This window comes from Larus michahellis, chromosome 9 (assembly GCF_964199755.1).
Source record: "Larus michahellis chromosome 9, bLarMic1.1, whole genome shotgun sequence".
NCBI classification, from domain to species: domain Eukaryota; kingdom Metazoa; phylum Chordata; class Aves; order Charadriiformes; family Laridae; genus Larus; species Larus michahellis.
The window spans coordinates 12,378,490-12,393,534 of NC_133904.1; the positions used below are offsets into that span (position 1 = coordinate 12,378,490).

Genomic DNA, 15,045 nt, shown 5'->3' on the forward strand with positions numbered 1-15,045 from the left:
ATCTAGCAACTGCTTTATTCGAAAACAGTTACTAACAGAGCACCAATTAGTGTTATAGGTTGGAGAAACAATTCTGTTTATCACTTTTTTATTTCCTACAGGCCTTTTAGTAAGTTCCTTTATAAATCTAGTCTGTGCTTACATAGAAATGTCTGTGATAATATCCCAACTGAAGCACTTTGTCGCGCTTCTGTGCGATCTTTCCCATAATTGTGGATCATCATGTATCTGTGTATTCTCTATAACTCACTGTCATCTCCCTCAGGACTCTTAGAAACGTCACAGCTCACTGTTTTAATTCAGACATTGCAATTATAGCTATAGTCTCACGAACACTTCATTATTTTAGTGTGGAATAAGTACTTTTGGGTGATCACAATGATGGGAAAGGAAGTGCAGGGAAAATTCATGGCAGTTGAAATTTGATGCTGAAGTCTCTGCGAGAGAGGGCATAAAATTCTGTGGCCGTTCTTCTGCTTATTTCCATCTTTGATCCCAGAGTCCTCATTCAGACACAGATCCTGCTGATGCTAATTGAAGTTTTGTCTGAGTTAGGTCTGGGGAAACAGATCTCTGTTATTAGATGCTATAAGGTACCTCATGTCATCTGTGGTTAAAACCTCTGCAAATATCTATACTTTTTGTCCCTGTTTGGGACAAAACCTGTTTTCTAAGTGCTTCTTTTGCTTTTTCTCTCCACATGGCCAATGTTTTCATTCTCCCTAATTATAGGGTACCTAGTATCATAAATCAGTCTAAATACTGATTAACAAGTCAGTCCCTACTGGTAACTACACAACCTTGTCAACTAGAAGATACTGTCATCCCCCTGTATGTGTTTTCTCCTTTCATGACAGAAACATGAATCCCATGTGAGACGGCATTGTTCCCATGTAGCAGCCCCTTCCCTTCAAGTGAATATCATCTGTCTTTCTCTAAGATTTTAAAAGTTTTTTGATTGCTTTTACACATGTGTATCCAGTATAGATATGTTTCTGCAAAAAAAAAAAAAAGAGTTCATAGAATCTATTGAGTTGGAAAATTAATTAGACGACCTAATTGATTGTGCATGAGTTCTTCTGTGGAATGTGTTCTGCTGCTGTTGCACTCGCCCCGCACAAAAAATCTCAGGAGCTAACTCCTCTGGTCTTTTACTAGAAACTGACAATTAATTGAACATAAAAATAAAAAGCTAAACACAAAAAAACCTTGAAGGGTCTTAACACAAAAAACATTATGTGAAAAATCTTTTTCTCATTTTATTACGGTAATGCCAAGAGGCCTGAACTCAGCTTGAGGCTCCCTTTATCATTCACAAAACACACAAGTCTGTGTCCCAAAGGCTGTGTAGTCTGAAGAGGAAAAAACCCCACCAGCATCCAGAAGTATTGGCAGCCCCACGTTACACGTGGGGAGCTAATATACAGGGAGATTAAGTCACTTGTGTAAGGACGTACAGGGAGTCTGTAGCGGAGTCTGAAACTGAACCCAGGTCATCTCAGTCCCAGCCAAGTGTCTCAACCACAAGACTATCCCTCCTCTTCAGTATGTCAGTGTAGAAAGTAGGCCAAAAAGCAGTTTCCATCCTTTTATGCAGAGCATTTTGTAAGGCTGTGAAGTATTATGTATTAGACAGGCATCTGGATCAACAGCAGTTTCTGCGGATACTTTTATCTGTAAACAGAAGCAAAGCCTGTAAGGGCTTAGTAAATTTTACATAAATTATTATTTTATCTATAAATAGCATAGTTAAATCTATAAATACTATACTTAATTTAAAGGCATTTTAATGATTTTTAAGAATGGAAAATGTATTTAAAGGACTTCTGCATTGTGTGGCGCTCTAATTTTCATAACGGTTTAGGTTCTGGTACTACTCATATATCATGATGCATTAGCAGTGATGCGTAACTACGCCAAGCTATGTAGCGTGTTACGCCATGCGGTGTAAACTGAGAAAGGGAGGCTGGGGTTGTGTGACAGGCTAAGGCACCCGTGTTACTCAAAGGTTAAGTACTCCTGTGTTGGGAGTTAGTGAGGCTTGCAGTTTGCTGACCTAAATCCGAGTGATTCCTATTATGTTGAGCATTTACTTAACTTTTGGAGAATCTCTGTATAGCCAGAGTGTAACAAAACTTCTGCCTTATTTTTTTTGTGGGGGGAAGAGGGGGAGGGGGAGTGCAAGTATGTGTGCATATATATGCATGTATATCCATCATCCCCCTTCAACTGGGATCTCCCATTTTTGTATGAAATCAGCATTACGGTGTTGAAGTATATAAAGAAACAAGCCAGAGCTGTTCCTTCCCCTCAGTGCCCTTGTTAACTATTCACAGACACCTGCCTCATTTGCTAAACCCCTGATTCCTTTCTCCCATGTTCCCCAAATAAAAATTACATATCTGGTTCTCACTGACGTATGTTCTGGAGCACCACTTCTATGAACTATGTTAATTGAAGCCATTAATTCCAGATGTTCTGTGCATTTACACAGATAAATTTCAGTGATTGTCATGGCAAAAAAATTTAAAAAATCAGCTTTGAAGGACCACTGGGATTTACGCAGCATGGAGGTGAGAGAACCTTCTTTTTCAACCCAGAATCTCTAAAATAAGTAGTGAGAAATCATACAAAACTGTATGGCAATCAGTCTAATGAACCGTTTGGTACAAATGATGGTTTCCAAGATTCTGATGCTATTCCCCGTGAGCACATAATTAGTGAAATACAATTGGAGTGTGTCACTTTCAGTTGAGCCAGTATGGACCAGCTTTTGGAAAGAGGCCTCCAAAGCTGGGTGGATCTCTCTCTTCCCCTCACCCCCCCCAACGCTGGCTGTTTTCTGCGTGTGGGTGTGTGCATGCACAGTCACAGGCAACGGGATTCCCTAGCTGAATTGTCATTCTCTCGTCAAAGTCAATGAGTCTAACCCTTTACTTGTGAGACCGGGACTTCATGCTGGATGTCCACATCCGGGCACCAACAAAATCATAAAGTCCTGTCTAATAGGGAGGAAACAGAAATCTGTCGAGATTTCGGTCTCAAAGCTTGAATGTTTGTGTTCAAGGCACTCAGGCTGGTGACTTTTTCCCAAGGTTTAATTATTTGGCCTATGTGTGGAGGCAAATGAAATCTTAGGACCTGACATTCCCATCAACAAGTAGAAGAGATGCCAGTTTCCAGTGGTGAGGTAAAAATAGATCTGCAATACCTGTTACACTAAAATAATATGTACATGGGAAGTGTGACGAATAAGAAAAGGCCAAAGGCATCTAAAAAGTTAAGAAATGTTAAACAATATGCTAAGAATGTGTAGTTGCTTGCATTTTGAGTAAATGCATAAGAAGTTTGCCCTGTTTGGCTAGAGTATTCATGGTAATTCAAAGACTTTTAGAAAGACTTACAATTGTTCCTAACCAATCTCTTAAATTAAAAAATAAAATAAAATGTGCTCTTCGTTACATCGCTAACAGAAGAGTCAGTAAAGACCTTTCAGTCTTCTTGCCTGCAGCGTGCAAGTAAGAAGAGAACTTGACCCGAAGTTTGATAATTGAGGATTCATATCTTATTCCCGCCACCCTGTTTTAAGATATTTAATTAGTTGTGCAGTCTCTTGCTGCTTGGGAAAATCAGGCTTTTGATGTGGGTTTAACAAAGAGTATTTAATTGACAAGTGTTATAAATAGTTTCTATAAACCTTAGATTAAAGATGTGATGGATGCATAAAGTCCTCAGTCACTTGATGCCAGTCATTCATTGACTCCTTCAACCAAGTGGTCAATGGGGACAGGAATTACGATAGACCTTAAAGAAATAATACGAGTTTACTTTTTTAAATTAAATACTAATATATCTGATGTTCGTTGCCTCTTTCCAATAAATGTAGAAGTCTAGAAGCTCTGTATCTTAGATTTTCTGAAGACGATTCACAGTTAGCAATGAGCAATTTAATGCTTTAGTAAATATTACAGGAAAGAAAAGAGAACCCTAGACTCACTGAAAACTTGTACAATCCAAAGAAGACCAGGAGAATAATAACTGAGGGGTAGGGTCCATAACAATATCTCCAGAATTGTACAAAAAATTGAGACTAATGAAACACACGAGTGTTGGCATCTCATGTACTTTATATTGGTGGGTATAATATATATATATATTTTTAATAAAATTATACTTGCTTGGTTGAAAGCATTTGTGAGTCAAGGTTACATCATTTGCCTTCTTGGAAAGAGATGTTTCCTACTTCTAGCAATAGGTGTTGAATACATGAGATAATTCCAGAGTTATGGCATGTACTCTGTAACATTTCAACAGAGATAGCATCAGACATTCAGAGTTAAGTAGTGCATGTTATTACTGTGTTTATTTTCGGACCACAGTCTTAATGCAAATCCCATATATGTGGTTATGCAAAATGAGCCAGGTTCTGGTCGTGATTACAGTGGTGTACACACAGAGTGATGCCACAGTTTCATTGAGGAAGGAATCTGATCCTGTAACGCAGGGTTGCATGGTATTTCAATTAAGTGGTTGATGTGTTTCACTGTAAAGTTAGAGGTGACACATTAGTGTCTGAGGCAATTTTTGTACGTTATTGACTTAAATTTGTAACACTTTCTGAAGTTTTTGGGGGGTTATTGTGCAATCATGAAATGAAATAATTTTAAAATATTTCTGTGAAAATCAAAATATTGTGTGTTGTCATTGCTTTCCGGATACTTTTTGTATCTTCTTGGCTGGCTGTTTACAACATAAACCCCTGTGTTACAGCCTTACTCAAAAAGAACAGTATTAGTTATTCCAAAGTCTTCAGGCTAATAAAAAAAATATTCAGTATTTACAGCATATCAAATCTGACATCACTAAAAGCATACCACTAAAAATACATGTATATGAGAAGTATTGAGAATACAAAAACCCGGGTGAGTGCCTGGCTGGAGAAGTTTGGCCAGAGAGCTGTCTGCTGTGTGGAGAAGAATCTTTACGGGAATACAATCTGCGTGCTTCTTGCTTTCGGTCCGTGGAAGTTTTCCACCGCCATAATTTCTCAGGAGTGCTGGTCTTTTTGGGTTATGGCAAAGAGGGAGCTTGCTTAGGACAAGCCAGAAGATTCCTGGCAGCTCTTATAAAGGAGTAAGAAGAAATTGTTGATTGCTCTAATTACCTTGTTAAAGAGCTGCCAGGACTTTAGAAGTTCTGCATTCTGTTAGGACCACAAAAGTTATTTGTCTGTATGTCATTATGATAATATATACTTACCAGCACCCAAAACATCATTATTAACATTTACTGCCTTCCCTTTAAGCCATCCACACTGAAAGTGAGTCAACTTCTCACCATTCCCGCTGTATGTTTACTCATTGTATTTCACTTAGCTTGAGCAGTGAAATTGGCTCCTTTTCTCCTCTCACGTCCCCTTTATTATTTATAACCCGTTTTCAGTTCTGGACTGAATTTCGTTCCAGTGCTCTGCAATTGTATTGTGTTTCATGACACTGCAGAGGAACAGTTATATTTTAGACAAAAAAAAAAAAAAGGTTATTTCTAATGTATTGTACCAGTAAATGTGAGCACTGTCTCTTTAAAACCTGTGTGTTGCATTGTCTGGAAGCATTTTCCCTTTCTTTCGATGTTGGTCTATTCAATATTCTGTAAGTCAGTAGAATCTATTTTTCTTGCACAGTTCGCCCTGCTTTGGGGTAGTCTCAGTTATTTTAGAGTCAGTGTCTTCTGCAGGCAAAGAGAAGAAATACACAGAGCTTGTCGACTAGCTTTGTCTTTACCTTGCTATTTAATAGTTAATACTTGGTGGTATGTTAAGAGAGTTTCTATAACGTGGCACTTCTTAAGAACTCTTTTTAAAAAGTAGTAATAAACTTCAGCCAACTTGTTCTTTTTAAGTGAAACTTCCAGAGTTCTTCAATTGAATCCATTCTCCTTAATAATCATCCGGTCTTGACAATAAATATGTCACCAAAGTTAGTTACTTTTTTGCAAAAAGAGAGATGGAAATCAACTCAGAATTTTATTTCATTGTTGCTAGCCTGTGAAAGAAATTGGAAAAATTAAAATCTGCAAAGAAGTGTTCTTTTGTAGCTTATACAGCAAAGTAGGGTGGGTAAGAGTCTGTCAGGTAACTGATTATTCAGAAATGAGAAGTTTTTCTGCATTTAGCTGCATTGCTTACTGTTTTCTTCATCACGGAAAAGAATAAAATGTGGTAACAATTTTCTGTATTTGGACTGCTGCCGCACATAATTGGGAACAACAGAACTAAAGCCTTGATTTTGGTGAAATGCTTAGTCTGCGTGTTGGATTAAAATGTGTGCAACAAATCACTCCAATTCTATAATAATATTTTGAACATTATTTTTTTATTTTATTACTGTAATGTTATTACTTTTCAGTTACAGACTTCGAGAACTGGGTCAGTTGCAAGAACAAAATTGGCATGAAAATAGTTGTATATTTGTTCTTGAAAATGGGTTGCCAAAATACTTTTGAAAATGGTCAGCTTGAGTTCTGTACATTGAATGCAACTGATAATGTTAGTTTCACATGGTTAGTAAGCTGTTGTTTAAAAGTCCTGTTCTTTAATCAGTATCCTAGGAAGACTAGATAATATTTGCTAGATAAACATGTTAAACAGATCATCTGTGCAGAAATGGATTTGTGAAGCAGCTTACAGAATGGAAAATAAATTTAGGCTGAAGTGTGCCAGCAAGTCAATATATGAGAACAATTTGAAGCAAGCAAAGGTGAGGAAGACATGCAGAAATGGGGTCATCAGAATCATGAATTAGAGGATAATATTCCTGGGGCTGGAATATATGAGGCAGTAACTGAATTTTGTGGCTGACTAATACAGAATAAAGAGTTACGATACCAGTGGAAGTTATTTATTGCAAGTGTTAGATATGCTTCCATGGATGTTTTTTACTCTTGTTAAAATAACGAGAGGCAACTCGGAGCTGTGATCTGTCCGCAGCACAGCTGTGGTATTCTGAGACATTGCTGCTGCCAGATTTATACCCCCGCCAGAAACACTGCCTGAATGGTTGCACTCCGAGTCCCTAGTTCCAGTGACATCTTAGCACTAGCCAGTGTTACATCTCAGCAATTTGAGCTCCGTGCTGCGCTGTGCGCTGGAGCAGCTGGGAAAGGGTCTTGTTAATATGTGAAGCCGTATCCGGCACTGGAAGGGAGCAGACAGAAGTGGCATGGTGATAATTTCTTCCCATACCACAGCTAAACCTCATTGGTAAGGAGTGTTAGACATCGTAGGAAATAAGTTTTAAAATATTTAGCAAGTTTTGTTTTCTTTCCTTCTGAACACCCTCTGCTATCTTTGCCATGTACTTTCCAATGATGACACATTGGGATCTGACTGGGGTGAGTAATGGTGTCTGGCTGGGGGGAGGAGAGGACAGGGAGTGCTTAACAGTGAGTAATTATTAAGGAAACGGCCCGTGTGGAAAAAAGAGTGTTGTGATTGGATGCATTTATCAACTGGCATTTCAGTGTCACCTGTGGATGGAGAATTACTGTGTCTGACTTTTTAAATGGTTGGAAGTCAGTGCATTGAGCTAACATGGGAGTTGTGTGTTGTGAGTCTGGTCTTGATTCAGTCCATGAAGCGAGACGTGTGACACATCCCCTATTAAGAAAGACGGAGGTAAGGAGTAGCTATCCCATGGGTTGCTGAGCATGGTCATTCACTTTTCTGACCTCACTTGAAAGCCACAAAGTCCTGTATGCAAAATCTGATTTCATGATAGCCTACAAGCAACTGATAGGAACGTTTTGCAAGTGAAAATGGAATTAGGAGCGTATTGCCTTTCCCTATTTCTCTGATACAGTGACACACGCAGGTTGGGTTAATTTTTTGGGAGGGGTATGTCTGTAAAGCATTCTCTTTGTTCTCTCTGACGTCAGGAGATTTTAGTGTGTCTGAAAATACCTAGAATCACTTTGAAGGACATTTGGAAATTGAGCCTGAAATGCTCAGCCTTTGAGTTCTGTAACTCTCTGTGCTATGGTGGTGCTTACTGCTCATGTGTCCGTTCTGAGATTCTTTATAATTCTTGGAATTTTTACTGCAAAAATTCTCGCTGCAGACACAGCAGATCCTGCCTCCTGAAGTGAGGCACATGGTGTTTTTCTCCATTGTTTTTAAAAGTATTGCTACCTTCTCTAGAAGCGAGTAAAATGACTGAAGTACAGTGAAACATACAGTGATGGAAGCTATGTTTTTCCATTAACAGGATAGTCGTTTGTATAGTGAGAGGTATTGTATGGTTTCAAATCCTTTCAAGAAACAAGGCTTGCTCAAAGAACTATAATTTCAAGAGTTGGAGTTTCTTATCATGTCCATACTCCCATTGTGTCACCATTTAATTCAGATTTTAGATCAGAATATCTGATATACTTTTCTTCCATTCCTGGTTTTTAAACTCAGGAAAAGTGATAGGAGTTTCGTTTGTGCAAGCACACCTAAATCGGCTTTGGTAAATATGATTATATGTGTGTTTATTTTTAGGATTAATTTAAGATTCTTCATTCATGGCTCAGTAAAAGCTTTTTTTTTTTTTTTTAAACACTCTCTTTATCTCTGCTCCAAAAATATAATTTGCTTGATGTCATTCTCATATCATTCTTATTGGTGACATGTGAGTTGATACATTTGGAGTTCCCTTCTCCCCCATTAGTTTTTCCCGTATGTAAGTGTCCAGCCACTGGACATTTTTGGAAACTCCTTTGGAAATCCCATCATCTGTTTTTCTAATTCTAATCCTACTTCTCGTAATCTAAAAGTTGTGTTTAAGGCAAACTTCCCCCCTCTATAACAGGGATGTGATATCTTTTCTGATATATAGCATTCTCAGCACACGCCATTCCAGGCCAGGGAAAGCTGGAAGCTCAGTTTCTCATACTGTTCCTGCACCTGCCTGCAGAGTGCTGCATTTTAATTACCCAGTGTTTTTTTCTGCTTGTAACTGCATAGTTACTAGTTTTCTTACCATTTAAAAATCCACTTTGTACTTTAAGAATGCCACTGAAAAACAGAATTACTATAAAATTCTTTTTTTTTATTTCCATTAGAAATACACATTTTGGGTGCTTAAGAAAAAAATAGTTGAACTTTGCCTGAAGTCATGTACTGTGTTAAAAGGATTCTGCTACTTGAAACTCAGACTGAGTTATTTAGCTAGAGTTTATTCTTTGACTCTATGAGATCAGTTTCCAAAAGAGCATTCACAGGTACAGCTGGTTGTGGTTCTCTTTTCTGATGGCTGGCCAAGCAGTGGCAGTGGCTATCAAGCGCAATGGGTCAGACGTGAGCGGTGCTGAGTAGCCTTTGCAGAGATGAGACAGTGTTTCTGCCTTGTCTCACTTCCCATGTTCCTCTCCTATCCCCAGCTGGTAAAAAACCCACAAAACCAACCCGCCAAACAGCAGAAACAAAAATGCTGCTAGGCAGGAAAGTAAGCTGTAATAAAGATCAGCTTTAAGGTACTTCACTTGCCTTAGAGCCCTTTCTGACCTTTCTTTCAGTATTTGTATGATAATGGAGTATTCTTTTCTTTCCCTTTTCCCCTGTACTAAAGAAAGGGAAAGTTGCCAGTTTGCATTGCTGAGGGTGGTTTCAGTTACACAGCAGTCTTGGCTGGATTTGGGGGTTCATGCAGAATTTACCCACGGGAAGTGCTAACAGCTAGCAGGAATGCTTCCTCCCTCCAAGCAACGTTCTGGGTTTGCCTCTCAGCTAGTGTGCAGCGCAAGGTACTGTGTGAGCTGTGCATGCTGTGTGCTGAGAACTGGAAAAACAACACTCATTTTATCATTATCAATTTCTTTATGATGGCAAGAGATGGCCATTTTCCTGTTTTCAATAATGAGCTCTTGATAGTGACAAGATAAATGCTGGCTTGCTAGGGTCCCATCCTTCAACCTTTGCACCCATTCAGTTTCCATTTATTTTAACAGGGGTGGAGGAGTCTGTCAACCTCCCTAACAGGTGGTTATCAGTTTGCAAAATCAGGCTGTTAATTTGAAACATCAAGAACTCTTTGTAGGAGATTTGTAAGGAATGAATCTTAAAGGAAAGAGTGACCAGAATTTCATCCAGCATCCTTGCACTAGCATCATTGTTTAATGTGCGTTCCATTAGCTCAAAAATTTTTAAACTGTATTTTTATATTAAAAACTACATTGTGCTTGAAAACAAACAGAGGTTAATATGAACTGAGGGCTTAAGATGTGTATGTGGTGTCGAAAGTCTTGCATTATCCTCGTGCTCGGAGTCTCTTTGGTGCTGTCCAGCGTTACTTGGAACAATTACCATTATTTATTGCGGTACTTGGTTTTGATCAAAGCCTGCCAGTATTACATATTTCAGCAGCCTTTCTGGTGCTTTTAGGAACATACAGGATCTTTTGAGAAGATAACTTGAATTATTGGATGATTGTGGCTGAAACAGGAACAAGTTTTAGATCAAAATGCAGCTTGATCCTTTCCTGTGGACTTAATAAGCTGGATTCTTGCATGGTGTAAACCAGCCTTGTTCTATTGCCCTCTTGCTCTTTTTGTCAGTGTATGAACTTAGTGTGGTTTTACAGTTTCTGCCATCTTCTCACTTGTCTGAGGCTCCCTGTGGAATTATTCCTTATCAAAATAGCTAAGAAGTATGTGAAGAAGCAGATAAAGTTGTTAGATAACCGTGACTAATGCCTTACTGAAGGCTGCTTGCACGTGCTGAAATTTGCATTAGAAGTGACTTAAAACATTTGAATTATCGGTTACACATCTTTAAAAAATAATTTTATTAACATAATTTCAAGATTCCACATTCTTCAGTTAAAATGAAATAACCTCTGGGGAAAAACAAACAAACAAACAAATTGTGTAATAGCTTTTCTGGCTATATTTTTCCCCTTTCTCTCTTTTCAACTCCTGACTGATCACTTGGAACCTTGTGTTTGAGCTTTACTCATTGAAGTAATCGCAAATGGCATGAACATATAAGGAAATTGTGTTGTTAACAAAATAAAGATTGATGTTTTAAGCTCATAACCCAAGTCAGTGCCTTGTAGCAAAGACCCTAGGGTTTACTGCATCTTCTGAAATCAGCATAACTCATAAAACCAAACACTTTGAAGGGAAATGATATAACTCAAGGATGTCTCTTTACATGTGATACCATTCCCTTTTTGTTTTGCTATTGTGTTAGTGGAATCCCATTTCCTTCTCGTAGGCCTTCATCTTGTAATGTGTCAAAAAATCTTAAACTCACTATTATGAGCGCTTTAGTTTTAGAGCTCTTTTTATTAAGCCTCTGTATAAAAAAAAAATGGACTTGAAGTGTGGATCTTTGTGGCCATTGCTCGGTGTGTACATCCAAATTTTTCGTATGCATTTTCTGACCTTTAGAATTTTCCATTAAGAACGCAAAAGAAAATCTTACTTGTGAAAAGGTGAATGATTGTATTTGAGAAAATAGAAGGAAAGCTGTAGTCAGCAGAAAGCTGAGTATTAAGAATAAAATTTACCAAGGCAAAAGATGAGGTGAAAATAAAGTCTATAGTTCTCTATACTAAAGTGCTTTGAACTTGCATAATAACAAATAGGAGCTGGCTTTGCTTGGTTTTGAGTGCATATTTGACCTACCACTTCTTACTGAAACCTTGTGGAAAGATTTGTGTGATTATAAAGTTAACTTCATTGAGTTCACCATATTTCTAAGTTGTATTAGCCACTGCTAAGTCATTTATAGCTTGAAAGCAAACAATTGTAAATGCTGATCCATTCACATTCTACCATAAAATACAAGATGGGTTATTCACCACTGTTTGACGCGTGCTTCCCGCTGCGACAGAGAACAAAATGACTCTCTTTTAAACTGTCTATATATAAACGGCATAGGGACAATCTACAATGAGGGACTTCATTCTGAGGAGGCAGACTGGAGGTTTCCTGTTGCCGACACAAAACCGTGGTGTATAAAGTAATTGTCATCTATTGTTCTAATATTAGGAATTTTAATATTGGGAGTTTTGCCTACAGTAAAGTAGATAACTGTCCTAGACCTCATTTTGCTCAAGGATGAAGAATCGATCTTGGAACTAAAATTTTTTAATTGATAGCTATAATGAATCATGACTTATTTGTATTAATTTGTGTGTTGAAGGAATAAGATAAAACCAGTAATATTTGGGTTTGTACTACGTGCTTCCAGAGCTGAATTTCTACAATGAGAAATGAGAAAGAAGGTAATGCAAGTTTTGACAGGAGCAAAACAAGCCCAGCTAACTAGGAAAACGAAAGCAGTTACAAAAATGCTTAAAAAACAGGAGAAGAACTTGATAGAAGCTCTAGTGTAGAAAATTAATATGGGGAAGTGGAGGGGCACAATGAAAAATACCAAACCAAAAAAAGTTAAGGTGTTGGAAAGGAATTAAGAAACGATGGGTAAGAGAGATGTTATTAGAGATTCTGACCCATTTCATAATGAAGCTGACAGAATTGCTAGGAAAGAGGAGGGAGAAGTGTTCAGTAAATGTAGCTGTACTGTGTGGAAGGGATAAGACAGAAATTTTATGTTTGCAATCTGATAGCATTTAAGGATGACATTAAATAGCAGTAATTGCATTTACATATTTTTATACAGCTAGTCCAGCTAACCAGTGCCAGGGAGGCTGAAAAGAGCTTAGCTATAGGGTTCTCACATCGTGCAGGTTAATCCTCCATAAATCTGGAAATAAATGACAAATTTCCAGAGGCTGGAAGAAGATTATTGTTGTTCCAATATTTTAAAAGGAAAAGAGATGATCTGTAGGTCTGTTAAACAGGCAAAAGGTAGAATAGCAATTATATGATGTAATACGTAGTTAATGAAGAGTAAATGGTATTCAGTGTCATTTAGTACAAATTAATCAGAAATAGGTCTTTCAAACTCATTTGATATCCTTTCTGAGAAGATTGTGTTTCATTGATGAAGATAATAGTTACAATATAGCACTATTGTATAGCTTACAGGACTTCTGTAAGCCATTTTGTGTATTATATCAGAGTGGCTTGATTAATCAGCAGAATTATAGTATATGGACACAGCATCCCTGGATTGGGATGAAGGTTAGTTAAATGATAATTTTCAAGGTGCATCTGGTGTGGGGAGATGGGGCAGATGGGAAAGGCATCCGTTCTTCTGCCCTATTTAACACTTTGTATCAATGAGTCGTGCAAACATCTTATTGTTAACAAAGTTTGGAAGTGGCATGAAAATTGGAGGAATTTATAATGTCATGACTGTAAGATAGTGTGGATTACTTAGTGTCCTTGGCCGAGGCACCTGGTAACTATTTCAGAACAGACAAACATCAGGTTCGTAATTTGCTGGCTCTGCTTACAGGACGCTGGACTCTGTCCTGGTGCACCATAGCAGAAAACATTTTAGGGTCGCTTGTGAAGGATTAACAGAGTGTGCACCCCGGATGTACAGAAGACAGCGGGAGCTGGCAATACCACTGTTTGGTTGTTGCCCTTGGAGAACGGAACAAAATAAAGCCTCTTACTAGTATTTTATGAACATCTTAGCTTAATTCTGTCTGTGGGCTAAGTGGCCTGTCCTACCATAAACAAATCAAAGCAGATGTGTTCCACATGCCCTCCATTCAGCTGTAGGCAAAGCTTACCCCCATATCTGGTACAGCATATGCCTAAATAACAGTGAAAACTGTCCTCAAAAAACTTCCTGCAGTCTGTAGTGTCTTTCCTTGAGACTTATTTGAGAACAACACTTGTGGAAATAAACATGTCCTAACTCTTTTATCAGTATTACTTTAATTAATGCACTGAACATTTAAAACCAACTGATGAAAAGTCCTCCCAAAGAGTATTACTAGAGATTAAACCAAGCAGCAAAGGGGACCTGCAGAATCTTAAGTGCGTAATACTCCTGGTAAAATAGTCACAATGTATCTATAGAACTGCTTATTTTCAGTGGATTTGAATGAGAAGAAAACTTGAGAAAAATCCTCTGCAGAACACTGCTAAGTAAAATTGTTGGGCTGGTGGGCAATTTATTTGCAGAAGACTTGCCTAAATGTGCTGCTGTTTTGCTGTATTATGAGTTTTGTTGTGCATTTTTATTGTGATGCTGATTAGGTTTCCTGTCTTTGGTGCAGATTACAGGACCGGCCCTTGCTTCACTTTGATAACCAACCAGATGTGCCAGGGACAGCTCAGTGGAATAGTCTGCACAAAAACCCTCTGCTGTGCAACCGTTGGGAGAGCTTGGGGCCACCCCTGTGAAATGTGTCCTGCCCAGCCGCATCCCTGCCGCCGAGGCTTCATTCCAAACATTCGAACTGGGGCCTGTCAAGGTAAGTTAGCAGCAAAGCTTCCCCAAAAGCTGCTGAAATTGTTACTGGATTAACCTTAATTGAGTTACACTGCTGTGAATAACCTGTCCTAAGCCATTCTCAGCTATATGTGTGAAGAATGGAAAAACATTGTCAGATGCATTACTTCATGACTCAGTGAGTGCCTGGTGTTCAAGTGAGTACATTAGTAACTTAGGTCATGTGAGAGCAGCCAGCATCTTAATGAATTTCTCACTGCCAGCAGCCCTTTCCCTTGGTTCTATAATGGTGTTTTTCTGAGCGTACCATTTGATCATTCCGTGGAGGAATTTATTCTGTGTGAAAAAGCACTCAAAACATGCAAAAATCAATCTGTGGCAATACTGTTCTATTTATCTGGTGTGGGACTTTTTAGCTAAAATTTGTTGATTTTGGATTCATCTTGAGTGTCTTATCTCTCGAGCAACCCTGCTTCAACCTGGAGAAAAGCCCATGTCGTGCCATCTGAAATGCCCTATTATATATTTTATACAATTTTGGAAATGCATTTGCATTTGTTTCAAATTGTAAAATCCACCCAGATGTTGCTTACTTCTTTCAGAGCATGCCTTACCGTAGAAAGTCCTTACACTGCTTTTGGCTTTTATTCTAATACTTCCAGCTGTATAAATTCTTTTATTGTCTG

The 15,045-nt window shown here is 38.3% G+C and overlaps 1 protein-coding gene across 1 annotated transcript in view; it reads left to right on the plus strand.

Moving 5' to 3' along the window:
* The window catches only part of FBN1 (fibrillin 1), a 155,620-nt gene that overhangs the window by 40,664 nt on the left and 99,911 nt on the right, over nucleotides 1–15,045 (plus strand). The window contains exon 7 of the mRNA XM_074600026.1: nucleotides 14,184–14,381. Coding sequence (XP_074456127.1) covers nucleotides 14,184–14,381 — 198 coding nt within the window. The remainder of the gene's footprint in view (nucleotides 1–14,183; nucleotides 14,382–15,045) is intronic.